Source organism: Ursus americanus, chromosome 2 (assembly GCF_024610735.1).
Source record: "Ursus americanus isolate L20-20 chromosome 2, mUrsAme1.1.p, whole genome shotgun sequence".
Taxonomy (NCBI): domain Eukaryota; kingdom Metazoa; phylum Chordata; class Mammalia; order Carnivora; family Ursidae; genus Ursus; species Ursus americanus.
This window is the reverse complement of record NC_142128.1, coordinates 19741312-19769308: the sequence shown is the minus strand read 5'-3', so window position 1 is coordinate 19769308 and position 27997 is coordinate 19741312. Positions and strand designations below refer to the sequence as shown.

Genomic DNA, 27997 nt, shown 5'->3' with positions numbered 1-27997 from the left:
TACCTCAAAATACAAATTAAAAAAATTTTAAAACACCTCAAGTTAAGAAGGGTATATATAATTTTCAATTTTTATATTTTTATCAAGTTGCCCTCCTAAAATGTTGCTTCAGCGTGTGCTCCTAATGACAATAAGGCATACGAAAGTGTCTATGTTCCTCCAAATTTAAACAACAGAGAGAAACTACTTTTGACCTATCAAACTGGAAAGACTTAAGAGTGATATATATCCCACTGCTGGCCAGGGTGTGGGAAATAGGCAGTCTCAAATGTTGTTTGTGTGTGCTGTACGTTGGGTTCCCCAGGAAGGAGACTCTGAGGCAGAGTCATGGGTAAGGGGTTTATTAGAGCATGTTATTGGGATCAGCAAGTTCAGAAGGAAAGGGGGAAAGCAGGATTGGGACAGGGAGAAACTAAGCTAAGATGCAGTCTCAGCAGAGTCCTCAGCTGACCCTACAGATAGTTTTGAAGGGTAGATGACCATTCAGAGTTGTCTTCAGATGAAGCTTTTTGCCCTCCTGTAGATCAGTTATCGGCTACACCCACTGTGCCAGGACTGCGGTGGTTTATGACAAATATGGACTGATGTCAAGTGGCTGAGCATTTCATTCCCCAAAAAATATAGTGCTTTGTCCCTGGTGGACGTTCTGTGGTGGGCAGGAATATATCCACCCCCTGTGCACTTCCACATGTCCACCCACCTTGTCTCTGATATATCAGTCACTCTCCATTTAACCCAGACCTTTCTCCCTGGCTCACTGGGTTTTCTTGTATTTAAACCTCAGATCCGTTCACTTTCCTCAAAAAACAGATAATCAGCTGCACCGGTTTGTATTTTTTGCTGTGCAGACATTTACATTTTATTATGAGGTCAGTTTATTTATCTGTATTTAATCTTTTCTTTTATGGCTTCTGGATTTTGTGCCACAGTTAGAAAGATTTCCCGTTTGAAATTTATTTTAAAATCCATCTTTGTTTCAAGTAATTTTTTTTTACTTAAAATTTTTTTTATCCTTTTGAGATTTGTTATGATATAAAAAATGAGCAGACAATATAAAAAAGGAGCACCATTCACTCAAAAGGCTAGCCAGCGGTCTTGATACCATTTAATAATTTATAATTTTATCACTTGAATCGAAATGTTACCTTATCATATACTAAATTCTCTGATGATTCTGATGAATAATTTCTTAAATCTTAATACTAAGTTGTCTTTGCATTTCTGAAATGAATCCTGCTGGTTCATGATTTATTATTCTTTTATGTTTTGTTGAATTCTATTCACTAATATTTTATCTAGGAATTTTGCATCTATTTTCAACCATGAAAATGGCCACTCATTTTTATTTTGCTCTGCTTTAGTCTTACTGTTTTGTATAGCAAAAGGGGATTTGGAACTCCTGATCATTCCTGATTCCAGGCTTTGACCCCAGGATAGAGCTGAAAGTATACCTCTGTACAGTGTGTGTGTGTGTGTGTGTGTGTGTGTGTGTGTGCACGCACGGTTCCTAGAAGGAAACTCTCCCAAGTGGGCAATGGGGATGGAGAAATAGGCTAACTCACCCAGTTAACCAATAACCCCAAGAGAAGGGAGTCCTTCCATCCAGAGGATGAATATTATATTAGTCATCTATTGCTGCATAACAAACTACCACAGACTTTTTTCACAGTTTCTGTGGGTCAGGCATCTGCACATAGCACAGCTGGGTCTTCTTGGGGTCTCACAAGGCTGCAATCAAGTTGTCAGCCACAGCTTGGTTCTTATTACAGGCTTGACTGTGGAAGGTTCTGTTCCCAGTTTCCTGAGGTTGTTGCCAGAATTCATTTCCTTATAGCTATAGGATTTATGACAGCTTGTTTCTTTAAACCCAGTAATGGAGAGAGGAGGGAGACTCTCAAGTCTGCTAGCATGAAAGAGTCTTACATTATGTAACATAATCATGGGACCCATCACCTTGCCATGTGCTATTGGGTAGAAGTCAGTTACCACACACCCAATGGGATGGAATAATAAAAGGACCTGAATGGCAAGAGGCAGCGATCATGGCAACCACCTTGAAGTCTGCTGCACCACCATGTGTGACTGTACATCCCACCTCTAACCTTCAAAATCACCTGTGGAAGAGCTTCTAGGATCAAAACCTGAATTTGCCGCCAGGTAAATGGAGATCTTACTTGAGCTGACGAAATTGAGTCTACCTGCCAAATATTTTCCTTCTAAACCCTCATCTGCAAAATACAAGGGGAAAAGAACTCACCAAATATTTGAGAAAAACCATCACAAGAGAGGTGTCAAACCCACCAAACACAAAAACTAACCTCTGAGAAAGAATTAATGAGGGAAAGGGGCGCCTGGGTGGCGCATTCGTTAAGCGTCTGCCTTTGGCTCAGGGCGTGATCCTGGCGTTATGGGATCGAGCCCCACATCAGGCTCCTCCACTATGAGCCTGCTTCTTCCTCTCCCACTCCCCCTGCTTGTGTTCCCTCTCTCGCTGGCTGTCTCTATCTCTGTCAAATAAATAAAATAAAATCTTTAAAAAAAAGAAAAAGAAAAAAAAAAGAATTAATGAGGGAAGGAAAACAAGATTTGTATTAGTATCAGTTCCTCAGAGATTCAGGAGTCTGTCACAACCATAGAAAGCCACTATGAAAAATGGGAAATTAGAGGGCCTAAAATTTTAAAGTAGGATTGTAAAACAAAACTCAAGTCAATGAGAGGGCTGGAGACTGAAGTAGAAAACTGGAAGTGATTCTTCTTTAATTTCCTTGTTGACCCATTCATTCTTTAGTATAGGATACTCTTTAGCCTCCATATATTTGAGTTCTTTCCAAATTTACTCTTGTGATTGAGTTCAAGTTTCAAAACATTGTGGTCTGAAAATATGCAAGGAATGATCACAGTCTTTTGGTACCAGTTGAGACCTGATTTATGATCCAGGATGTGATCTATTCCGGAGAATGTTCCATGTGCCCTTGAGAAGAATGTGTATTCTGTTGCTTTGGGATGGAATATTCTGAATATATCTGTGAAGTCCATCTGGTCCAGTGTGTCATTTAAAGTCCTTACTTCCTTGTTGATCTTTTGCTTAGATGATCTGTCCATTTCAAGGAGGGGGGTGTTAAAGTCCCCTACTATTATTGTATTATTGTTGATGTGTTTCTCTGATTTTGTTATTAATTGGCTTATATAATTGGCAGCTTCCATGTTAGGGGCATAAATATTTACAATTGTTAGAACTTCTTGTTGCATAGACCCTTTAAGTATGATATAGTGTTCTTCCTCATCTCTTACAGTCTTTGGTTTAAAATCTAATTTGTCTAATATAGAGATTGCTATCCCAGCTTTCTTTTGATGTCCGTTAGCATGGTAAATGGTTTTCTACTCCCTCACTTCCAATCTGGAGGTGTCTTTGGGTCTAAAATGAGTCTCTTACAGACAGCATATTGATAGGTCTTGCTTTTTTATCCAATCTGATACCCTGTGTCTTTTGATTGGGGCATTTAGCCCATTTTCATTCAGGGTAACTATTGAAAGATATTAATTTAGTGCCATTGTATTGCCTGTAAGGTGACTGTTACTGTATATTGTCTTTGTTCCTTTCTGGTCTATGTTACTTTTAGGCTCTCTCTTTGCTTAGAGGACCCCCTTCAGTATTTTTTGTAGGGCTGATTTGGTGATCACAAATTCTTTTAGTCCTTACACCACACACAAAAATAGACTCAAAATTGATTAAAGACCTAAATGTGAGACAAGAATCCATCAAAACCCTTGAAGAGAACACAGGCAGCAACCTCTTCAACCTCAGCGGCAACAACTTCTTTCTAGACACATCGCCAAAGACAAGGGAAGCAAGGGCAAAAATGAACTATTGGGACTTCATCAAGATAAAAAGCTTTTGCACAACAAAGGAAACAGTCAACAAAACCAAAAGACAACTGACAGAAAGGGAGAAGATATTTGCAAATGACATATCAGATAAAGGGCTAGTATCCAAAATCTATAAAGAACTTATCAAACTCAACACCCAAAGAACAAATAATCCAATCAAGAAATGGGCAGAAGACATGAACAGACATTTCTCTAAAGAAGACATCCAAATGCCCAACAGACACTTGAAAAAGTGCTCAACATCACTCAACATCAGGGAAATATAAATGAGATACCACTTCTCACCAGTTAGAATGGCTAAAATTAACAAGTCAGGAAATGACAGATGTTGGTGAGGATGTGGAGAAGGGGAAATCCTCCTACACTGTTGATGGGAATGCAAGCTGGTGCAGCCACTCTGGAAAACAGCATGGCAGTTCCTCAAAAAGTTGAAAATAGAGCTACCCTGTGACCCAGCAATTACACTACTGGGTATTTACCTCAAAGATACAAATCCGAAGGGACATGTGCACCCCAATGTTTATAGCAGCAATGTTCACAATGGCCAAACTATGGAAAGAGCCTAGATGTCCATCAACAGATGAATGGATAAAGAAGATGTGGTATATATATACAATGAAATATTACTCAAGCCATCAAAAAAAGAAATCTTGCCATTAGCAACGATGTGATTGGAACTAGAGATTATTATGCTAAGTAAACTAAGTCAATCAGAGAAAGACAATTATCATATGATCTCACTCATATGTGGAATTTTATTTCATTTTATTTTTATTTTTTTATAATAATTTTTATTTTGTTATGTTAGTCACCATATAGTACATCCTTAGTTTTTGATGTAATGTTCCATGATTCATTATTTGCGTATAACACCCAGTGCACCATGCAATATGTGCCCTCCTTAATACCCATCACCAGCCTATCCCAATCCCCCACTCCCCTCCCCTCTGAAGCCCTCAGTTTGTTTCCCAGAGTCCACAGTCTCTCATGGTTCATTGGCGAGAATTCTACCACTGAACCACCAATGCTTTGCACCATATGTGGAATTTTAGAAACAAGGCAGAGGATCATAGAGGAAGAAAGGAAAAAATGAAACAAGACAAAACCAGAGAGGGAGACAAACCATGAGAGACTCTTAATCTCAGGAAACAAGCTGAGAGTTGCTGGAGTGGAGGGGTGTGGGAGGGATGGGGTGGCTGGGTGATGGACAGTGGAGAGGGTATGTGCTATGGTGAGCACTGTGAATTGTGTAAGACTGATGAATCACAGACTTGTACCCGTGAAACAAATAATACATTATATGTTAATAAAAAAAAGAAAACCGGAAGTGAGGGACTCTTCCAGAATGTGGAATAAAGGGTCCAGAGGTGTAAAGCATAAGAGACAGGGAGTATAGGCCTTTAAGTTACACAATTAATCAAATAGATGTTCTGAAAGGAGTTAAGAAGATTAGAAGGAGAGTGTGATGACAGAAGCAATAGAAGAACATTTCCTAGAGCTGAAGACAGAAGCACAAAGTGCTGAGTAGTATCAATAACAGCAATAAAAGCCCACCAGGACACATTAGGTAAACAAAGGTAAAGAGAACATTCTTGAAACTTCCAGAAGGGAAGAAACAAGCTTCCAAGAAAGAGAAGAGAATTAGATTAGCATCAGATTTCTGAACATCAGCACTGGATCCTAGGAAAAAATTGAGTTCAAAATTCTCAGAAACTTATGTTGCATCTGAAATTGATACTCTACATGTATCTAGGAATTGTATCATTCAGAGCCCTTCTCTGAAAATATTATTTCAGGTTATACTCCAGCAAAAATGAAAATGGAAATTCAACGAAAAAGGAAGATCCGGGACCTGAAAAAGCACAGAGATAACACAACAAATAGTTAAGGGTAAAGAATTTGATGTGTAATGCAAATAGGGCTATAGTTTAGAATAAAAACCCCAGCTGCTTTTAACACAGGGAGTAGGAGAGGGCAGCTGGTAAGAGAAGTGAAAGCTAAGCGTTATCAGAAGGAGGGTATAGATATTGATTAACTACCGTGGAGAGAAAAACAGAATTTAAATTTGTATGTAAGTATTATATATATGTTTGGATACATATACATATCCAAACAACTAGAAAAATTGAGCAAAGAAAACATTAATCCCACTAAAGTTAGAGGAAGGAAAGGGAAAAAGATCAAGAAAGACAACCATAGAAAACCTGAAATATGGTGGCAAAAATAAACTCAAGTGTTAGTATTCAGATTAAATGTAAATGAGTTAAATTTCTCTATCAAAAGGCAGAAACTATGGCCACCATTTAGTGTGTATCTATCATGTTTTAGACATTAGATAGCTGCTTTTATTAAAAGCTGACACTGGGACATTTGGGTGGCGCAGTCAGTTAAACATCTGACTCTTGGATTCCGCTCAGGTCATGATCTCGGTCTTGAGATCAAGTCCCAGGTCAGGCTCCACACTCAGTGGAGAGTCTGCTCGACATTCTCTCTCCCTCTTTCTCTGCCTCTCCCCTGACTCATGCACTTGCTTTCTCTAAAATAAATAAGTAAATCTTAAAAAAAAAAAAAAAAAAAAAAAAAGCTAACACTAAATCCTGCAAGGTAGGTTCTTTGTTTACTCTTCTCTTAGAGATGAGATAGCCGAAGTTTAAGAGAGATGAAGCCATTTGCTTCTAGTATAGGAGCTGGACGCAAAGCCAGGCTCTTTGCCGCTTAAGGCCATGCTCTTAATCATTATATTAAACCACCACTCAACTGGGTTAAAAAATAAAAACATTATTTACATATTATTTGTAAGTGATAAATTAATGCAAAAATATATGTAAAATTTGAAAATAAAGGGTTGAAATAAGATAATACTAGGCAAATGATAACAAAAATGAGAGGAGATAGGGGCAATAATATATTGATATCTGCATTATGTGATGTGAATAAGGCAACTCTGAGATCAGTGTATATAGTATAATTCTGTTTATGTTAAAATGTATGTGTGTATGTGTGTGTGTGCTGTAGAATTAGTGGTGATGCAAAGGGAGGATGTATGTAGATTGTTTGAGTTATTGTATAAGGCTCTTTTACTTGTGTGATTTTAAAGTATTTTTTTTTAAATATAGGGAAGAAACACTATTCTTGATCTTTTAAGAGTTTATCAGTTTAGCTGGGGAGGAGGCAGGTGCCCCACTGTAATGCAAACCAAGACAGAAAGTGGGGAGAGAGGCTGTGTACTATGTTGGATGAACACAGAACTCGGCCTTAAAAGTGATAAAATGGGGGATGCTTTTCAATTGAGATGTCACCAAGCACCTTTTCTCATCAGACTCTGACAGTTCCCCCTTTCCATCAGGGGGTTGAGAGGGAAGAATCCGGAGGCACTGTATAAGAATGACAGTGTCAGCCACGTGTCTCTGTTTCAAAGCAATGGAATGTTTTCAATCAGAAAAATGGAAAAAACAAAACATAAACAACTCGACTTTTCTTATTTCATCCCGACTGGGTTGTCTGTCCCTTTGCAGTTGCTATGGCAACAGCAGCTCTCCTTTTTCTTCATTTAGATCTTTTTCCAAATTGAGAACAATGAATGTAAGCGATCAGAAAGTGGGAAAAGCAAGTAGGCATTCGAGACATTAGAATTATTTACCCTGGAGAAGAGAATGCTAAGAGGTGGCAATTATATTGTTCTGGGCTATTAAAGGTTACTACTACACAGGTAGTTTGCTGCTTGGGCCCAAGATGAAATCAGATTTATTTGAACTGGAGGGAAATAGCTTTCGGGAGAAAAAGTCCCTGATAGAAAGTTCTGTGAGACTGCTTCTCCTCTCAGGGTAGATAGATGAGGAGGCACTGGAATTTTGCATCTTGCAGTGGTTGTCACCTTCTCCTGAAAAGTTCTTGATCGGTGAAACAATATATCATAGCCACAAACACCAAACACACAGGACTTAACTCTGTTTTTGTGTTTAAATATAAAATACCACTGTGTATTATGTGTTTATTATCTCACTTAATCTTTGCAACAATCCTAGGAGGAAGAGACCATTCTTATTCCCATTTTACAGACCAGAAAACAGAGGGTGAGAGAGTGTAGCAGCTTGCCCAGGGTCATGCAGCTGATGAATGGCAGATCTGGGATTTAAACTCAGGAAGCCTGTATTCTCATGATAGATCATCACTTTCTTGAAATGGATCCAGTTGCACTGGGGCCTTGGAGGAAATCCTGTATAAAGCCCTCGCAGACATGAGTTCTAGTCTTACTGACCCACTCATTGAGTCCTTCAACAATGACTTACTGAATGCCTACTATACGCAATCCCTAGATAGGCATTGGGGAAGCAAGAAGGAGCAGGTGGATGAAGTCTCCTAGAGCTTATAGTCCAGGAAAAGCCCACAGGATAGAAGCAAATAAATGAATAGGATAATTTCAGGTACTAATGGGTGTGAAGGAAATAAAACTGAGCAATGATAGAGAATAAAGGATGGGTGGGCAGATGGAGGTGGGCTGCTTGGGCAGAATGTTTGGGAAGGTCTTTTTGAGGAGGTGAAGACTTGAATTGAGCCCTGGTTGGCAGGAGGGAGTTGGCCATGTGCAAATCTGGTAGAAGGACCTTCCAGGCAAAGGAGCAGCAAATGTAAATTTGGGAACAAACCTGAAAGCAGGTCAGTGGGGTCGGAGCATGGTGAATCAGGGTAGGGTAAGCATTAGAGGTTGCAGGTGGCTTCAGATGAGTTTGGTAAGTTGGATTGAGAGGCAGAATCACCATTTAGGGTGGGGGTATATTGCTGGCATGCAAACATCCTACAGGGCACGGGACAGCCCCCGCTGAAAGAATTATCCAACCCCAGATGTCCATGGTTGAGAAACCCTGATCTCTGCCTAGAGGACTAAGAGGCCAAGGAAAGGAGATTGAATTTTATTTTAAGTGAGAGAGAATCCATTAGATGACTTGAAGCAGTGGAATGTCTTGATGAGATTTACATTTCAGAAGATTAACTGTGACTGCTGAATGGAAAATACATTGTAGGAGAATCAAGAGTAGAAGTTGAAATTTTTGTATTAGCAGCACTAAGTATTCTGGGTGAATGGAGATGGTGGCATAGTTTAGGGGAGTGGCAGAGTGTTAGGAAGGCAGAGGTGACCACCCTTACTCATGGATTGGATGTGGGGCTTGGATGAAAGAGAGGAACCAGGCATGACCCTCAGGTTGTGCACAACCTAAGCAACTGGGCACGTGGACGCTGGAGCTCCATGTTTACATGGAGGGGAAGGAGGTTGGGGATAATATGAGAAACTAGACATGCTAGATTTGACAAACCTATTAGCTATACAAGGGGAGATGTCACATAAGCTGTTGGAAATACCATCACCTAAGTGACTTATGTCACTTAGTTTCCTCCTTTAGAAAACGAGCAATGGCCGTAAAATCCTCTGATCCTGGAGTGATACAACTTGGCCAGGGGGAGGGGGCGGGGGGAGGCAGGGGTACTGGATTTGGTGGACTTTGGCAGTATCATTGAATTCTACATCTCCCTGAATTTCCCCCTCAGAGCACTGCCATGCAGACAGACAAGAGGAAATTAGTCCTGTTTTGCAGAAACTAAATTATACTGTGTAACAACTAATCCTCCTAAGGAGCCAGAGTGAGTTGGTAGTTGAATAATGGTCTGGGAGCATCCCAAGAACTAGGGGTGGGATCTCCCTGGCAGCTGAGGGAGATTAATAGAAATAAAATCACACCATGCTGTGAAAGGGGCTGTTTTCATCGGCTGAACCTCCAAGGAGGGAACGGGACATCGGAAGGTTATAACCCATGATTCTGACCAATTTCTTTCCCCGTGGCCCAGAGGTTCTGTATCTCCTCCCAAATTCACTGTGATCTTGCATTCCTGACAAGGTTTGGAAAGACCCGAAGCAGGTACACTACCTTATTTTAAATTTGCAGCTGTTTCTTTGGTATCTAACCTCAGGCTGAAAAGAGGCTCATGCTTTTGAAGTAACCTGGAGCCAAATGAGCTGAAACATTTTTTGGTCTTGTTTTTTTGAGAAAATGAATTGACAGGAGCAGCTAAGAGGAAGGCTGAGAGTTAAGTTCCCTCTGTTTTGACTGTTTTTGAGGGTGGGTGTGGGCAGCAGTGTCGCAGGGAGCACACCCCACCCTCCCATAGCGTGAGTGGCTTTCCCAGCTGCGATGGGGTAACGCCCAGGGGAAATAATCTAACTGTGTTACTGGTAATTAAATGGAGAATGTCAAGTCTCCCAGAGGACCACTGCTTATTGGAGAAGTGGAGAGCAGTCTTTGCTTGCAGCCACTCACTGGTGGAAAAGTAAAATGAGCTTTGTTTTGATGAAGTGTCTTTGAGCTAGTGAAACATCCTGCGAAGGGCATTGTCTCCAAGACTTGCTGAATTTATTGTGTTAAACCATAAAGCTAAGGCAAAAAGAAAAAAGAGAATCTTGGCAGTTAGTTTAGAGGGGAGAAGGGGTGGATATTAACATGGACAACTAATTTTTCAAAGGCTCAACACACACCAAACTCGGTAATATGGGTATAATGTTGAAACAAGGGTCTTGGGCAACTGCTTTGGGCTTCTGGGCCATAGAGTTTCTGTACAACTTTTCCTTTGTAGTATGGAAGCAGCCATAGACATATGTAAATGAGTGTGGCTGTGTCTCAATAAATCTTTCTCTATAAAAATAGATGGCAGGCGAGATTTGGCCTATGAGCTGTAGTTTGCCAACCCATGGTTCTTATACCTTACTGTGTATCATGCAGGAGCTTTATAATTAAATTCTGATGTCTGACCTCACCTCCAGAAATTCTGAGTGCGGTCTGGAGTAGGGCCTGGGTATCAGTTTTTTAAAAACTCTTCAGATGATTTATTGTGCAGCTAGGGATTAGAATTAATGGGTTTAGAGTTGTGGCTTTCACTTGGTCACACAATAGAGTTGTGTGTATGTATGTGTGTGTGTGTGGGTGTGTGTGAAATATGAGAGAGCACCTGGGTGGCTCAGTCAGTTAAGCATCCAAGTCTTGATCTCAGGGTCATGAGATCAAGCCCCACAAGGGCTTCACAAGGAGTCTACTTAAGATTCTCTTCCTCCCTCTCTCTCTCTGCTCTTCCTCCCCTCACCCTACCCTGGCCCACAGGCTTATGCCCACTCTCTCTCTCTAAACAAAACAAAACAAAACAAAACAAAACAAAACAAAACAAAACAAAACAAAACTTATGACCAGCACCATCTTTACAGAGACTTAATTGGTCTGGATATGGTTTAGGGACCAGAATTTTTTTTTAAGATTTTATTTATTTATTTGACAGAGAGAGCACAAGTAGGCAGAGAGGAAGGCAGAGGGAGAAGGAGAAGCAGGTTCCCCACTGAGCAGAAAGCCTGACACAGGGCTCGATCCCAGAACCCTGAGATCATGACCTGAGCTGAAGGCAGATGCTTAATGGACTGAGCCACCCAGGCACTCCAGGATCAGAATGTTTTTAAAGGTTCCCAAGTGATACACCCCTGTAAAGCCAGATTTGAGAACCACTAGTTTAGAAGTGAAGACAAACAGGCAGTTTCCACATAGTGTGGTAATTGTCCGACATAAGTAATTTCAACAAGTGAATTGTCCATTTTCTCATTGAATAAACACTTATATAGTGCTTGCTATGTGCTAGCCAAGGGTCCTAGGCATTTATAGATATTAACTCATTTAATTTTCACAACATTCTCTAGGGTAAGTTCTATTCATATTCCCATTATGTAGTTGAGGGAACTGAGGCACAGAGTACTTAATTGGGAACGAAAAAGATGAAGGTGTTTTAGGAAGGGCTTCTAGGAAAATGTGATGTCTGAGTTAAGACATTAAGGGCACGTTCAAGACAGCCCAGTAAATGTGGGGTGAGACGGGGTGTGGAGTGAGCATTTCTTCCCAGGGAGGGTCTGTGCCAAGGCCTGGGGGTGAGGAATGATATGGCATCTATGTAAACAGCAAGTAAGTTGGGTGGCTGGGGTGTAGAATGTGTTCTGTTCTTGGAGACCTCAAGAGTTTTCTTTAAATGCAAGATGAATTAGTTCCAGAGAGCTGTTATGTTGCATAGTGCCTGGAGTCAGCAATACTGTATTGCACACTTAAAAATTTGCTAAGAAGGTTGGTCTCATGCACAGTGTTCTTACCACACACACACGCGCACACACACACACAATGAGAACAAAAGACAAAAACAATCAAAGGGACATAAGGAAACTCTTGGGGGTGACAAATACATGTATTGCCTCGACTGCGGTGATGGCTTCGTGGGTGTGTGCATATGTCCAAACTCATCAGACTGTATATGTTAAACATGTGCAGTTTTTTTGTACATCAATTATACTTCTGTTTTTAGAAAAGCATTTTTCAGTGAAGTGGTGGGGATGAAGTTGCTTTTCAGAAGTGAATGAAAGGAAATGACACAGGAGTTGAGAGTAAAGATAATTCCCAATAGAGCTTTGAAGAAGACAAGAAATACAGCGTGGGGGCAAGAAGAAGAGATGGGATTGAGGGCACCAGGATTTATTTTAAATGAGAGAGAGTTGTGCAGGCTTAATACGGATAGGCAGGGGCCAGAGCAAAGAGGGAGGTTTAAGGTAAGGAGGAAAGGGGGTGAATGACAGAGCAGGGGTTTTTTTGTTGTTGTTTTTGTTTGTTTTTGTTTTTTTAATTTTGTTTTGTTTTTGAGAGAGAGGGAGCAAGAGGGAGGGGCAGAGGGAGAAGTACAGAGAGAATCTTAGAGAGGCTCCACTCTCAGCACGGAGCCTGTCTCAGGGCTCAACCTCATGATCCTGAGATCATGACTTGAGCTGAAATCAGGAGTTGGATGCTTAACCAACTGAGCCACCCAGGCACACAGGCAGAGCAGGGTTCTTGAGAAGTCACAGGGTCTAGAATGTGTGAGGACTTATTAGCAGGTAGGGCCTCCTTCTTTCGGATGATGTGGATGCATGTATTTTGTAGGTGAGTTGGCAACTAGGAGAAGAAAGTTCTATCTGATGTTTTGTTTTATCAGTAGCGGCTGTTGTGGGTACAAGGAACGGTGATCTACTCAAGCTTGTGCAGGGGTGTATATCAGCTAGAATTGCATGCAGAAATCCAAGTGTAAGTGTTTCATCTAACAGGGGTCACATATTTCTCAAATATTGAGAATCTAGAGATAGGCAGTTCAAGGATGATACAGCTACTTAAGGAAACAGTAAGGAATTTAAGCTCTTTCTAGCTACCTGATTCACCACACTTGGCATGTAGCTTTTGCACTCTTGGTTATATGATGTTTACTGTGTATACAGATATACATCTGTATATATGATTATACAGAAGTATAATTGATGTACAAAAAAACTGCACATGTTTAACATATACAGTCTGATGAGTTTGGACATATGCACACACCCAAGTAAACATCATATAACCAAGAGATCATCATGCCTGATCTCTTGGCAGGAAGGAATGGTAAAAGGTGCATGTCAGTTGAGACTTTTTTTTTAATAAAAATTTTTTCCTAGAAGGCATCAGCGATAGACTACCACTTATATCTCATTGGTCAGACCAAGTCACGTGACCATCCGTCTGCAAGAGGGTTTGGAGAGGCAAGTATATTTAATTGGGCATATTGTCCTCCAAACAAAATCATAATTGTGTTATTCAGGGGGACAAAAGGAGAAGGCAGTGTGGATAGGGAAATAACAAGGTCTGCAACAGAATATATGAAAAATCTTAGGAACCCAAGGAACCAAAGGAGAGCTAGCCTTACAGAATTTGGAACAGAGAACTGATTTTCCCTCTCTAATGAATGGCAGGGAATTTCTGTCTTCTCCCTCTTCCTCTGCTTCATTTTCCTTTCTCCGCCAACTGCTCTTTCTATTTACATTTTGTTTCTACTTGATAGTATCTTCTGGGTACTTGCGAATCATACTGGCTACCCAGGTGACGTTCATTCAGCTGCTTTGGTTTCTCAATTCCAGATTCAGGAGATCGATACTTTTCTGAGCCAGGCTTACAAATTGGCTTACAATGGCCAATATTGGCCTTTGGCTAGTCAATCTGAGTTTGACTGGACAGTGGATGGACTCATGTGAGTTGAGTCTTGGCCTTCCCCTCACCACAGGAACTGTGAGGGGTAATTTCCCTTTGAAGGAGCTCTGGGAAGGGGCGGTCATATAGCATTTCTACTTTCTCTGGGAAGTAGAAGGTGAGGTCTTAACCCAAGGGTATGCAGAGAAGAGGTGAATGAGAAAGTTCAAGAGACTAACTAGTAGAAGCTTAGAAGATACTCAGAGCAGCAGAAAGGGTCCCATTGAGTTTTCCAACCAATATTTTGCAAAGATTTCATTCTTTGTGATTACGTGTTCTCTTCCAACAGGGCTCACAGCCTAGTGTAGATACATGGGAGGTAGCTGTTGGAGTGATCCAGGGTTGGAATTTTCCCAGGTGGGTGAAAAAGTCAGACATTAGTAAAGAAGATTAAGGATTGAACAAACACAAAAACAAAAACAAGCCAATATGATTATCAGCTGTTGCCAAAGAAAAATTATAGGATTTAAGATTTTAGAGCATGGCATTTCTTGTTGGATGATGACATGGTCTAAGGTATGGTCATAGGATAAGATAGGCAAAGAGAAGCAGAGGGGAAGGCCATGGAGTTGAAAAGGCACAAAATTTGAAAGGTATAGGTAGTGGATGGGTTGCTCAAATACATACTGAAGTCACTCTGGATGGTGGCAGCATTTGGAATGGAGAGGAAGATGGTTTAGTAGGATATGGAGTATTTAGTGAAGGAAGAGCGTGTCTAGGAATGAGTGGGTAACTATGATGTGAAGATAGAGAGAGTCAAATCTGGGCTTTATTTTTATTCCTTCTCTTCCTCACTGTCCATACACAACAAATAATCAGGTCCTGTAGATTTCATCTCATAAAAATGTTCTCTAACTCACCTACTTATGTCTCCTTCCACTGCCATCGCCCTAATGTAACCTAGCATGTTCTCCCACCTTTACCACTGTCCTAACCAACCAACATCCACTTTTTAAAAAGATTTTTATTTATGTATTTATATATGTATGTATGTATGTATGTATGTATTTTAGAGAGAGGGAGAGAGAGAGAGTGCACATGTGTGTGTGTGAGTGGAGAAGGGGCACAGGCAGAGGGAGAGAGAGAGAATCTCAAGCAGACTCCCCACTGATTGCGGAGCTCAACTCAGGGATCATTCTTAGGACCCTGAGATCATGACCTGAGCCAAAACTGAGTCCAACACTCAACTGACCAAGATACGCAGGCGCCCCAACTAACATCCACTTTTGACTGTCTCCAAACCGTCTCCACACTGTAGCCAGAGTGATTTAAAAAAAAAAAAAATAAATATATATATATATATATATATATATATATATATATATATATATATATATATATATATATCGTATTACTGCTAAAGACCCTTCAATGGCTTTCCATTGCTCTGAAGATAAGATCTGTGTAGGACATTATATTTGTGTTCAAAGTATGTGATGTCCCTCCCTAGCAAAGGGTTCTACTTCCCTGCCTCCCCAATGTTAGGTTTGGTCATGTGTCTTGTAGGGGGATTATATAGTCCTACCCTGTGGAACACAAAAGTAGCCACGTGACTTCAGCTAATGAAACACGGGCCAACATGATGTATGTTACTTTTAAGCAGGAGCTTAAGAACCATATATATGGCTCCTCATTTCTACCTTTTCCCTCTTTTATGAGAGTGGCATTGGCCCTGATAAAGGCTGATCCATCAGGCATGAAGGCAATGTGGAGACAAGACTCACAATGGGCATATCACACGAGTTAGAAATAGGTTGCTATTGTAAGCTATTGGTATTTCTATAGCAAAACTTAATACGACCGTCTGTAAGGCCTTGAATGATTTAATGATTTGGTCCAAGTTCTCCAGCCTTATCTCTCAAACATTTCCTCCCAGCTTAAATGTCATTTCCCCAGAAAAGTCTTTTATAATTCCCTTCCTCCCCTGGCAACATGGGGCTAATTTAGATCAACTATTATTCTACCTCATAACATCTTTTTCATTTCCTTCCTATCACTCAAATACAGTCTGTGATATTTTTTTGAGCACAATTATCTGCTTACCACAGGAGAGTGTAAGTTCAGAGGGGGCAGAAATTATGTACGTGTAGTTCTTCATCATGTCCCAGTGTCTGGCATACAATAAGTACTCAATTAACATTTTTTGATCAAATGGACGTATCTGAGTGCAGATCACAGGTGAGTCCAGAAGCCAGGAAACGGCTGATGTAGCAAATGGGAAGAGATGGGTGGAAAGCAAGAAGTGGATCCAGGGCAGACAGAAACAGGTTGTGGGCACAGGTGAGGTGGTACATGGAGAAATGCCTGCAGGCAAAGGTTCACAGGGGAGGGGGCCTCTTATAAGATGCCAGTCGGTCGCCATTTCTGCGGGTAGGAGGGTTGCTTTTCAGGGCAAAGAGTAAGCTTGTACATGAGGCTACCATCCTGTCTCTCCCCTCTCCACTCCTTGTTTTGGGATTTCTTATTCCATCAACTTGTTGAACATCTTCTAGATGTCGGGTATTACTGGGGATGTAGTTAGTAGATAAGCTAATGCTTAGTTTCATGAGCTCACCCAAGTGGGGAAGACAGGCATGAACCAAATAATTATAAGACTGCCAGATGAATCCTTCAAAAGAGAAATTCAGAGGCTGTGTAAAATCCCATAGAGAAGCAAAGCTGTGTTTATGTTTCTGTTCTCTGCTCCTGCTACTCTTTCTGTTTGCAGTTTCCTTCTCCTTGATCTTTGCTTGCCCAGATTTTATCCATTGTTAAAGGTCTTCACTCAGGAGGTATTTTATTTAAAAAGACCATTATCTTGTGGTCAGGGAATTTCTCTATTAACCTGCCAGTGGTCCTGAGATGCTGTGGTTCAGGGTCACTCTAAATAATTATATTTCTGTGTAGGTCCTCTTCACCCTTATGTGAAGAGTCACAGGTGTTCTCAGTGTGATGCTGTCATATTTACTGGGGTAGAGAGACTGAAGGGGATATGGGTGGGGCACTGGCAGTGTGAGCCACACTTCCTCACTGCCTCATATGAAATCCCATAGCCACCCATTCCTCCCAGCCCCCACTGGGTTTTGATGGAACTATAGGCCTTTAGTACATTCAACCTTATCTTGTGTGCTCGTGTTTTCCTCTTACTTTCCTGTAAGCTCCCGGAGGCAGGAACCATGTCTGATTCATCTTTTTATCCTCCCTATGGCTTAGCAGAGGTCCTGTCACAGAGAATCTATTTACTCAATAAATGTTTACAGAATTGAATTGTGGGGGATACCATTGCTCCCTAGGGCACTATTAAATCAGATCCATTCTTTTTTAACACCATCAAAAGATATTGTCATAACATTGTCATTGATTCAGAGAATCCATTTCCAGAATTTTATCTATTAAAATTCAAAAAAAAAAATTTTATCACATGAATAGATCCACATGGTAACAAGTCATATAATCCAGAAGCATTTATTGACAAAAAGCAACCACCTTTCATCTGCATGTACTCTTCTCTCCAGAGACCTTCTTTTTAACTATTTCTGTTTGTTTCCACTAGACTCTAAACAGTACAGTTGCCTTGAACAATGCAGAGAGTTAGGGGCATGGAACCCCTGTGCAGTTGAAAATCTGCATATAACTTTTGACTCCCCGAATACTTAACTATTAATAGCCTACTGTTGATGGAAAGCCTTACCAACAACTTATAAGAACAGTCAACACATATGTGTATGTTATATGTATTCTACACTGTATTCTACAATAAAGTAAGCTAGAGAAAAGAAAATGTTACTAAGAAAATCATAAGGAAGAGAAAAATACACTTACAGTACTGTTCTGTATTTATTGAAAAAAATCCACATATAAGTGGACCCATGGAGTTCAAACCTACGTTGCTCAAGGGTCGAATATACTCACATCACTATTTTTTTGTTTATTTACTGCAAGCAATTTTTATTTCTTTTTTTTTCTATAAAAGATGAAGATTTAATTCGGGTACATGAACACTTTTCCTTCTGTCTTATTCTCCCAATAGTTGGTATGTTTGTTTTTAGATCTTAAAAAAATTATATTTATACCTTTATATAATATAGTTTAAATGCTATTCCTCTCTTCCCATTTCTTATTTTGTCAATGTTATTTTTCTACATTCTTTGTAAGATGAGGACCTTACTGTCTCATTGTTTCTTTTGTCTCAGCTTACCCTTCTAACTCCCCTTTTCTGAGGACTACCTTTTATTTTACATTGCCAAGATGGTTACAGCTACATTTTGTTCTTCAGACACAGTCAAGTTGTTCTTTGCCATTAGGTTGACAGTAAAGTTGAATACAAACAGGTGTCCTCGTTATTACAATGATGTGATTATTCTTTACTCCTGGACCAAGGATTGAGCTAGAATTACGTTTTCTTTTCTATGGATATAAGGCCACAACCCTTGGGTCATTCAAGTAAGAATGTCAAAGCATCAAGGTTAAAAGATTTTTATATTCTTATATCAGTTGCTTAAAATCGTGACACATTTAATTACTTTCATATTTAGACCATGACTTTCTTTTCATTTTTTTAAGCCTGGAGTTTCTGATTGCCGCTTGTGCCCCCCCCCAAAAAAAAGTTCCTTTATTGTATTTTCAGTTTTTCCATCCTCTTGATGAAGTCATTACTGAGTATATTTCTTTGGTATATCCTCTCTTCTAAGACCTCTTGGAAGGAATGGGATGGGGGAGGGTTGGGGATACTTGGGCTGCCATGTTGAACCACAAACTCTTTTCCACATTTGAAATTTATTTATTTATTTATTTATTTATTTATTTATTTATTTATTTATTTATTTATTTATTTATATATATTTTATTTATTTGCCAGAGAGAGAGAGCACACGCACAAGCAGGGGGAGCAGCAGGCAGAGGGAGAAGCAGGCTCCCTGCTGAGCAAGGACCCTAGCATTATGACCTGAGCTGAAGGCAGACACTTAACCAATTGAGCCACCCAGGCATCCCTGAAATTTATTTTTAAAAAATAAAATTCTGTGAAATGTGATTGTGACCAAGAATTATCCCAGGTTCTGAACGATTCTCATGCCAGGCCAGATAATCTCTCTGTCTCATATTGGACTTGCTTATATTTTTGGTTTTGTTATTCTTTGTACCTTCAATTTCTTATCAATAAAATGGGGATAAGAAATTCAAACTGTGTCACAGGAAAAATGACTAGGAAGTATAATTCTTGGCCATTCATTTCTTGGGGGAAAAAATCTGTATACAATAGCTATATATATGCAAATTAAATACTTGAGCTATCTATAAGGCTATTAGGTTTATAAGAGAATACATTGTAGGAGAGCTCTCTCTGTGAATAGTACAGGGATATTGTAAAGTACATGTCATTTTTATTTCTGTGGTAGGGGCCATTTTCATGATCCTCTGTCCTTGGCGTGGAGCACAGTCTGATATCAGCTTCAGGATCAAGACTTCCCAGTTCCTGAGGATTGGAGGCTGGACCCTCAGGTAGGGTTAGATCATGTTGAACCAAATACCTGACCTTTGGAGGGTGCAAATCCTCTCTCCTACTTCTCAGTCTAGTAAAACGTCTTTGGACTTTACATATGGAGAGGAAAAAACTCCTGGACTGTCACAGGCTTTCTTCCTTTCAAAGGGAGCAAAAATCTCATTAAATCTATAGGAACTTGTCCTCGACTCTGAAGCCAAACAGGCATTTTTGGGTTACTCAGAAACTAAAATGATTTGGAGGTTACTGCCCACTCTCCCTGTCCCTCGTAGGCTCAGCATAAGGGGGGCTGAGGGCACACTCTCCTGGCTCCATAAAATAGGTAGACTAGGTCAAATCCCCTTGCAACACACTCTGAATTGGTCGGGACCCTTTCTCCTGCAAGCAAGGGACAGATACTCCAGTCAAGCTTGTTTAAGCAGAAAGGGAATTCCCTGAATCACGTAATTGAGAAGACCATGTTGGATATAGAAGCTGAATTTATGTCAAGTTCCTCTGTCATCTGTCTTTGCCGTCTGCTGCCTCCTCTCCTCCCCCTCTTTCCCTCTTCTCCTTCCTCTTCTTCTTCCTTCTCTTTTTTGTCTTTTTATTCTTTCCTTCCTTCCTCCCTCTTTCCTCCCTTCCTTTAAAAAAAGAAGGTGGTTTTTTGTTTTTGTTTTTGTCTTTTAGCATTTTGTACCACTGAAGTTCTAGCTCTAGTTTACGTTAACCTTATAGCCCACAATCATAGAGGTGGCAAGTATATCATTCTCCCAGATTCATGTATCAAACTCCAGAGAAGACACTCATTGGCCTTTTTCATATTAAGTGCCCACCCCTGAACCCATCAAGGTGATGGGGTATACTAGAACTGCCCATGTCTGACTCAGAAGAATATTTTGTTGTCTGGCAAGAGGGGTTTTGTTGTCCAAAGAAGGGGGGAAAGGTGGTGGATATACAAAATAATAGTACCCATTTCCATCAGACCGTGAACTTGCTATTTTATTTCTATACCATGAAGTGAATGAAGTTTGAAGCTTTAAAGTCCCATACTTGCATGCACCCCCTTATAAAATTTATAAGTAAAATATTTAAGTACAATCCATTAAGACTGATGTCCTCTATTCACTCTGACTTTCTCTTCCCCACCACTGCATGTCCTTCATGTTGAGTAGCTTTGGAGGGACTGCAGGTAATTTTCTATGACTAAGTTGGGGATAGATTTTAGTTTGAGGTTAATGAAATAACTTTATGTAGTCTGCAGTCACCTATGCATATGGCTGAATTATTGCTCACAATCCCATGATAGAAATGGCTTTCGGGTATACCTCTGCTGTCTGCTGTAAAAGCTGATGGGGTGATATGGTATGACAGTGCAGGGCCAGGGTCGAATGAATATTTGGAATGGGTCCTGCAGTACCCAGTACCAGAATTATATGGACAGGGGTTGAGAAGCAAAGTTTGCAGTGTGCATAGCTAAAAAGCTCTTCTGCAGAAGAGTCTTCCAAATCTTACAGCTCATGTGTGAAACAACGTAATAGGGGTTTTCCAAGATAGGACAACTTGGTTTTTTTTTTTAAATTTTCTCAACATACTGATAATAAATTATGAAGCTTAAAGAAATAATTAAAAATTTTGGTGGCACCTGGGTGGCTCTGCCAGTTAAGCCTCTGACTTTTGATTTCAGCTCAGGTCTGGATCTTAGGGTCATGAGTTCAAGCCGCATGTTGGGCTCCACACTGGGTATGGAGCCTACTTAAAATTTTTTTTTTTAATTTACCATATGAGGAAAAACTGAATTATTTTTCTCTTCTTCCCATTGAAAATCATGTTATGAAATTGTTATCATATTGAAGAGGCAATCAGAATATATACCAAAATATGTAAGGAAAGAAATATAAATATTATAATATTTTTTTCTGGATTAAAAAAATTTATAACTAATTTTTTTTTTACTCATTCTTAATACATATTTACATTCTGCTTTGGAGGCAGTAATGCAATATAACATTTATTGAGCACTTCTGTGCCACACACTTATTTTTGCTTTTTTTTAGAATTTTTTAATTTACCTATTTTGGGAATGTACTATTCTGTGAGTTTGACAGGTGCTTTTGTATCTTAATTTTGTATTTACCTTTTTTTTTAGAGAGAAAGAAGGGAGGAAGGTAGGAGAGGCCAAGGAGAGGCAGAGAGAGAATCTCAAGCAGACTCCATGCCCAACGTGGAGCCTGACATGGGACTTAGTCTCACAACCTTGAGATCATGACGTGAGCTGAAATCAAGAGTCGGGCGCTTAACCTACTGAGCCTCTCAGATACCGCATAATTTTTTATTTACTTTTGTATCTAATTTTATATTTATAATTTTGAATTTTTTAAAAGAGGGGCCCAGGCATCAGTGTGCAGCCAATGTTGAGAACTGCTTTGGGAGGTTGTCACAGAAGCCCAGGTAAGAGATGATGGCCATCTGGATGAGGAGGGAGGCAATGGAGAGGAATTTGAGATCTATTTTGAGATAGAATAGATATGCTTGGTGATTATGGGGAGGGAATGAATGGGAAGAATCAAAGATCACTCCCAGGTTTCTGGCTTGGACAACTATTAGCAATGGTTCTCGAACTCCAGCACATTCCAGAATCATCCTGAAGGCTTGTTAGGACACAGATTGCCAGACACCACCTCTAGAGTTTCTGATTCAGTATGTCTGCGTGTGGGGCTTGAGAATTTGCACTTTTAATAGTTTCCCAGGAGATAGCGTTGGTCCAGGGACCACATTTTAGTCTAACAGGAGAGCTTTTAAAATTCCTGATCAAGCCAAATACCAGTGAATTAAATCAGAATCCCTGGGACTGGGATCCAAGCATCAGTCTTTGGAATCACTTGGGAACTTGTTTAATGTATTCATGAATCTGGGAAATTCTCAGATTCTGATTAATTGGTCTGGGGTAGGGCTTGGACACTGATATTTCTTCACAGCTCTCCAGGGTATTCTTCTAATCACGTGTCACCACCCTGGAGAGTCCCAGAACCAGGGGGATGGTGATGTCATGTGCTGAGATACATACAGGTGTTCTCTCTAACTCTCTACCATGGTTTCAGAGGTCACCCACCTCAGAGGAGCTTGCTGCCATTGTCCTGGGCATGTGAGACACTTAAAACATCTGGACTAACAGGAGCTCCCTCCTTTTCCTTTCTTGCTATAAAGTCATAATGGTATATAGTTTTCAGGGAGCTAGCTATTAATTCAGTCCCCATAAGAATATAGTAGAAAGTGTCATTATTTAGGAATAGCTACTCCCTAGTGTATCCTCAGTACCTAGCACAGTGCCTGACCCATAGAAAGTATTAAATACCTGTTTATTGACTAAATGAACTACTTTATGAAAATGAGAAATTTATGAAAAATGAAAAAAAAAGAAGCTTTGGAACTTTAAATAGTAGTAGTATCCAATGAGTTCAGTAGATCTCAATGCTGGTTGTGAAACATGAGGATTTTGATATGAGTCTAGTTGCAACACACCAAGGTAAACTTGACATTGATCCAATAGCTTCCAGGCCACTAGGAAGCAAAGATGTGATTGCAAGGCCTTGAGGAGTTGCAGGGGCAGTCTTGTTAGGGAGAACATGTCCTGCGTAAGTGGTCAGGTTCCACATGTTCCCGTGTTCTCCAGCAGGGCATTCTTAGGATGCAGCCAGTGAATTCACAGCCACGATCAAGGTTATGCAAGAAATGTCACTTCTCTTTATCTCCTTAAATTCTGTTCAGAACCAACAACCTTCCTAGCCAATGGGAGACTCCATAATATCTTTATTGGGAGTCACTCTACTCTTCTGACCCACCCTGGAAGTGTGTGTGGGGTTTTAGATGGAGTTAAATATTTGGGGAGGTCTCTTCTGGTTTTAGCCTATCCTCTTTACATGTAATAAGTCTATAGGGTGCCTTGAGATTGGGAAACTCAACTTCCATCCTGTGCCTGGGCATGAAAATTTTCACTGGAGCTGGAAGTCTGGGTGTGACCAGGGCCCAGCCATCCTGGGTGCACCACATAGTCATTTCCCAAAAAATCCGGCCAAGTCTTCTGGGCTCTGTAGGTTAATAATCCTACAACTCAGGATCCCATCTCTTTCTTTTTGTAGTGGAATCTCTGTCCTCTCTGTGTTTCCTCCTTCTACTCACCTTCTTTGGGCACTTACCAATCTCCCTCCACCAGTATGCCTAGAATCATGTTGGTGATCTCAGGATTTCACAAAAGTCAGGGAAGGATGCTGCCTTTCAGGAACTTTGACTCTCTGCTCTGAAAACCCTTTGAAGACAGAAAACAAAGGCCTGGCTACCTTCTCAGACAGGGGAATGTTCAGATTCCAAAGCACAAAATACACTATTGTTCTTGTCTTCTTCAACTTGTTAATATCTGAGTAAATTATCTTGCCACAATGGTAAGCTGAAATAGGATGCCTCTCCCAGCATCAAACCATTCTGGATGTCAGTGTGGTGTAATTCCCCAGGCCTTCTGTGGCTGCGGTGTGGGTAGTCCTCTGATCCCCTTGGCTGTATCAGTAAGAGAATCTCTGCTGATTTAGACAACTTGCAAACACAACAGTTGCAAACCTTTGCAAGTGAACATCTGCACAGCTCTGTGGAATGTTCCAGAACCTTTCTCTTAGCATTAAATTGGCATTTCATCTGAACATCTCTTACCAACCAGAATTGTTTCTATTCAAAGGCAGTACAATCTAATTCTCTCTGCAAAACAGGCCAGATTACACTAATGAATCTCTTTAGAGGGAAGATTTATCCTAATTTCGATGTCATTAGTAACTCTGGCCTGAATAAACATTTACTGACTGTCTACTGGGTGCCAGGCACTGAGGACTCAAGGAGAAAGATCCTCAAGGAACTCAGTTAAGAAGGAAATAGCAACAAACTTTATAATATGAGGTGATAAAATATGAATAAAAGCTCTAAAAGCATGACGGAAAAACCAATAGAAAATTCATAGAAGAAATGACATTTGATCTGGGTCGTGAAGGACACGTGAATATTTTTCGGGTGGGGATGAGAGAGGGGGCATTCAGGAAGAGGAATGGTCAGGGCAAAGGGACAAGGGCAGAGCTTTGCAGATTCCCATGTAATGGTGGGGGGGGGGGAGTATGCATGTGCATGTGGGCACCAGTGTGTGCATAGGAAACAGGGAGTAGGAGCTGGTTGGAGTTGATTTTGAGGAGGAGAGCAGGAAATAGAAGAAGTTTCTTTAAAGAAGTTTCTCAGCCATCCAGGTGCCCTGAGTTAATTTTTTAAAAATTTTATTTTAGGGGTACCTGGGTGGCTCAGTCGGCTAAGCGACTGCCTTTGGCTGAGGTCATGATACCAGGGTCCTGGGATTGAGTCCCACATCAGGCTCCTTGCTCCGCGGGGAGCCTGTTTCTCCCTCTGCCTCTGCCTGCCACTCCTCCTGCTTGTGCTCTCTTTTTCTATCAAAAATAAATAAATAAAATATTTAAAAGAAAGTTTGATTCTCCTATCAATTTGTAGTCAATAACAGGGTCTGTTCTGTGCAATTTTAGCTGTTATCAATTTTATTTATCATTTACTATTTATGCCAATAATTTACAAATCAACTCATTGCAAATTGAATTAAAATAATGATGCTTTATATTTGTTTCTTATTCATGGGAAATTGTAAAAATTTTTATATGCATGTGTGTGTGAAGAGACAAAGATTAAAAAAAAAAAAAGAGGAAGAGAGATTGATTGATTGAGAGAGAGGGAGGTGCCTGGGTGGATCACTTGGTTAAGCAGACTCCCTGCTCAGTGGGGAGTCTGCTTCATGCTCTTCCTTTCCCTCTGCCCCACTCCCCGTTTGTGCTCTCTCTCTCTGTCTCAAATAAATAAATAAAATCTTAAAAAAAAAAAAAGCCAATTGAGAGAGAGGAATATTGTTTGCAAAGCTCTCAAATATATGTCAGAGTTTAAGTGTCTACGGGATCAAAGTGTCAGGATATGAGAGCAGTGTTTGTCATTGATCAGTGTTTGTTGTCCTAAGCAGAGGCAGAATCTGAGTCCCTCATTAGCCTTAGGAAGGAGCCAGGAGGAAGGGTCTGAAGCCAGCAACAGTATCTAGAAAGCATCATGTAAGGTACTGACTGACAGTTATGGCTCTCCAGATTTACCACAAAAATAGAGATAACTAGGTCGTGCCAGCCTTACGCATTTCACATAACCAGTATCACTTGAAGTAACCTGAAGTTGAGGGTCTTGGACTCTTGACATCATAAGGGTTTTTAAGACAAGAGGCCATGTATGGATTTCCATTGTAACCTATAACTCTGGGAGAAAAGAGGGCTTGTGCCTTCAAGAACCTTCTTTTCAATGAATATCCATTTCTTACTGGATTAAGCCCAACTTTTCTTTTTAGCATAAATATTGGATCCTTCAAACTTGTGGGTGTCCACCCTCAAGCCTCCATGTCTATGCACACTTCACTCAGGCTACTCTGAAAGTTTGCTGTCCATACCTCACTGCTCTCCCCACATCAGTTTTGCCTGGAATTCTATTTCCTGCTCTTCTCCCTGGGAGACTCCCACATATCCTTCTAAGCCCTTCCCAAACGGGCCCTCCCTTCTTGAAATAGGAAGATGGAAGAGACATGAGGGGACCATTGTGGATGTGGAACACATGGGAGTAGCGTGGGCAAACTGTGTGTATGGGGCACACTGAGGAAATCTGGGACTGGGAGTGTCTAAGAGAGTCAGGCAATTAGGAAGGACTGGGGAAATAGGAAGGCTGGAAGGACTGGGGGAGGCAAGGACTTAGACTCAGAGATGCTATAGACCATGTGAGGGAATGGGGGATGTGGGGAGTTGGATGTGACTAGAGGTAAATGGAAGGTGGTAGAGGTCAGTGTGGGTAGAGGTCAGTTGTGCACCCCTTTGCTCTGCAGTGCTCTGTGAAGACCCTAGTACAGCACTGAACACATTGGGTGCTGAATGCTGTGTCTCTTGCCCCCCTGCCATCTGTGAGCTCCTCTCAGTCCTGGGACATGGTGGGGGAGGAATATGAAATGGCTGAGCCTCTATCTCCTTGGGAGAAACTCTTGGCTAAAAAGTGAGCTGATAGGCAGGTCCTCTCCAGTCTCTTCAGGAGGTACCTGCTCATCTTTCCCCAGGGCAGTCTCTCCCAGTCACTAAACCATGATGTTAAAGCACCAGAAGACCACTAATTCTGATTCACATTTCCCCAGTGGGCTCCCGCATGGCATCTGTTCAGGGAATGTGTGACCCTCATGGGGAGGACCCAGGTTGTGAAACCAGAAAATCTTTTTTTTTTAAAGACTTATTTATTTTGTTTTATTTTAGAGAGAGAGAGAGATAGGATGGTGGGGAGGAGCAGAGGGAGAGGGAGAGAATCTCAAGCAGACTCCCTGCTGAGCGGGGAGCCCCATGCAGGGCTTGATCTCATGCCCCTGAGATCATGACCTAAGCCGAAATCAAGATTTGGGAGCTTAACCGACTGAGCCACCCAGGTTCCCCAAGACTGGAGGTCTTTTTTAACTTAAGGCTCACCAGGTTCTTTGCCTGGGCTCTGTCCTGGAGGTGGAGGTCATTTGATAAGATTTATGGGCTAGCTTGAAAGAAAACTATAAGGTAAATTCACCTAATAAGGACATTATGAGAACAAAGTGTCTGTCATCCTCTATGAACTGCTGGTGTGTGACTTTGTGTGACCTTAGGTAAGCCACTTTATCTCTCTGAGCCTGAATTCCTACATCTTCAAAATGGGGATCAAATATATATCTTTTAGGGCTGTTGTAATAAGTAAATGTGTTATGGTACCTTTAGTGTTTATTTTTTCCATTTAGTTTTTAATTCCATTGCAATTGATTTTTGTGTCTGGTATAGGGTTGGAATTTAATTTATTTTTTCCCTGAATGAATAGACAATCATACCACAACACCATTTATTGAATAACCCCCTCTTGCTCTCACCAATGAGAAATTCCATCTTTATCATATACTGAACTCTGGTCTCTTTATTTCTGGACATTCAAATTGTATTCTGTTAATCCATTGGCCTATTCCTGGACTAATATCACACTGTTTTATTATTGTAGTTTCATAATATATTGTGATATGTGACCCCTTGTCATTATTCTTATATTTCAAGATTTTCTTAGTTGTTCTTAGGTATGTGTTTCTTTTCAAGTTACTAAGTTCCAAAAATATTGGAACTCATTGTAACTGTGGACAATTTCATAGGGAGTCAGGGAATGTCTTAATCACCTTGAGCTGCTTTAACAAAATGCCTGAGATTGGGGTGGCTTAAACAACGGAAATCTATTTTTCATAGTTCTGGAGGCTGGAAGTCCAACAAGGTCAGGTTCTGGTGAGGACCCCCTTTCTAGCTTGTAGATACTCACTTTCTTGCTATATCCTCACATGGCGGAGAGAAAAAGAGAGCTCTTACGTCTCTTCCTCTCTTCCAAAGAGCATTAATTTCATTATGACATCAACTAACCCTAATTAGCTCCCAAAGACCCCGCCTCCAGATGCCTT

At 40.6% G+C, this 27997-nt stretch overlaps 1 protein-coding gene across 1 annotated transcript in view; it reads left to right on the top strand.

Moving 5' to 3' along the window:
• Positions 1-27997, top strand: part of LOC123778074 (uncharacterized) — a 316222-nt gene that overhangs the window by 45009 nt on the left and 243216 nt on the right. The window contains exon 4 of the mRNA XM_087869408.1: positions 19361-19463. Coding sequence (XP_087725534.1) covers positions 19361-19463 — 103 coding nt within the window. The remainder of the gene's footprint in view (positions 1-19360; positions 19464-27997) is intronic.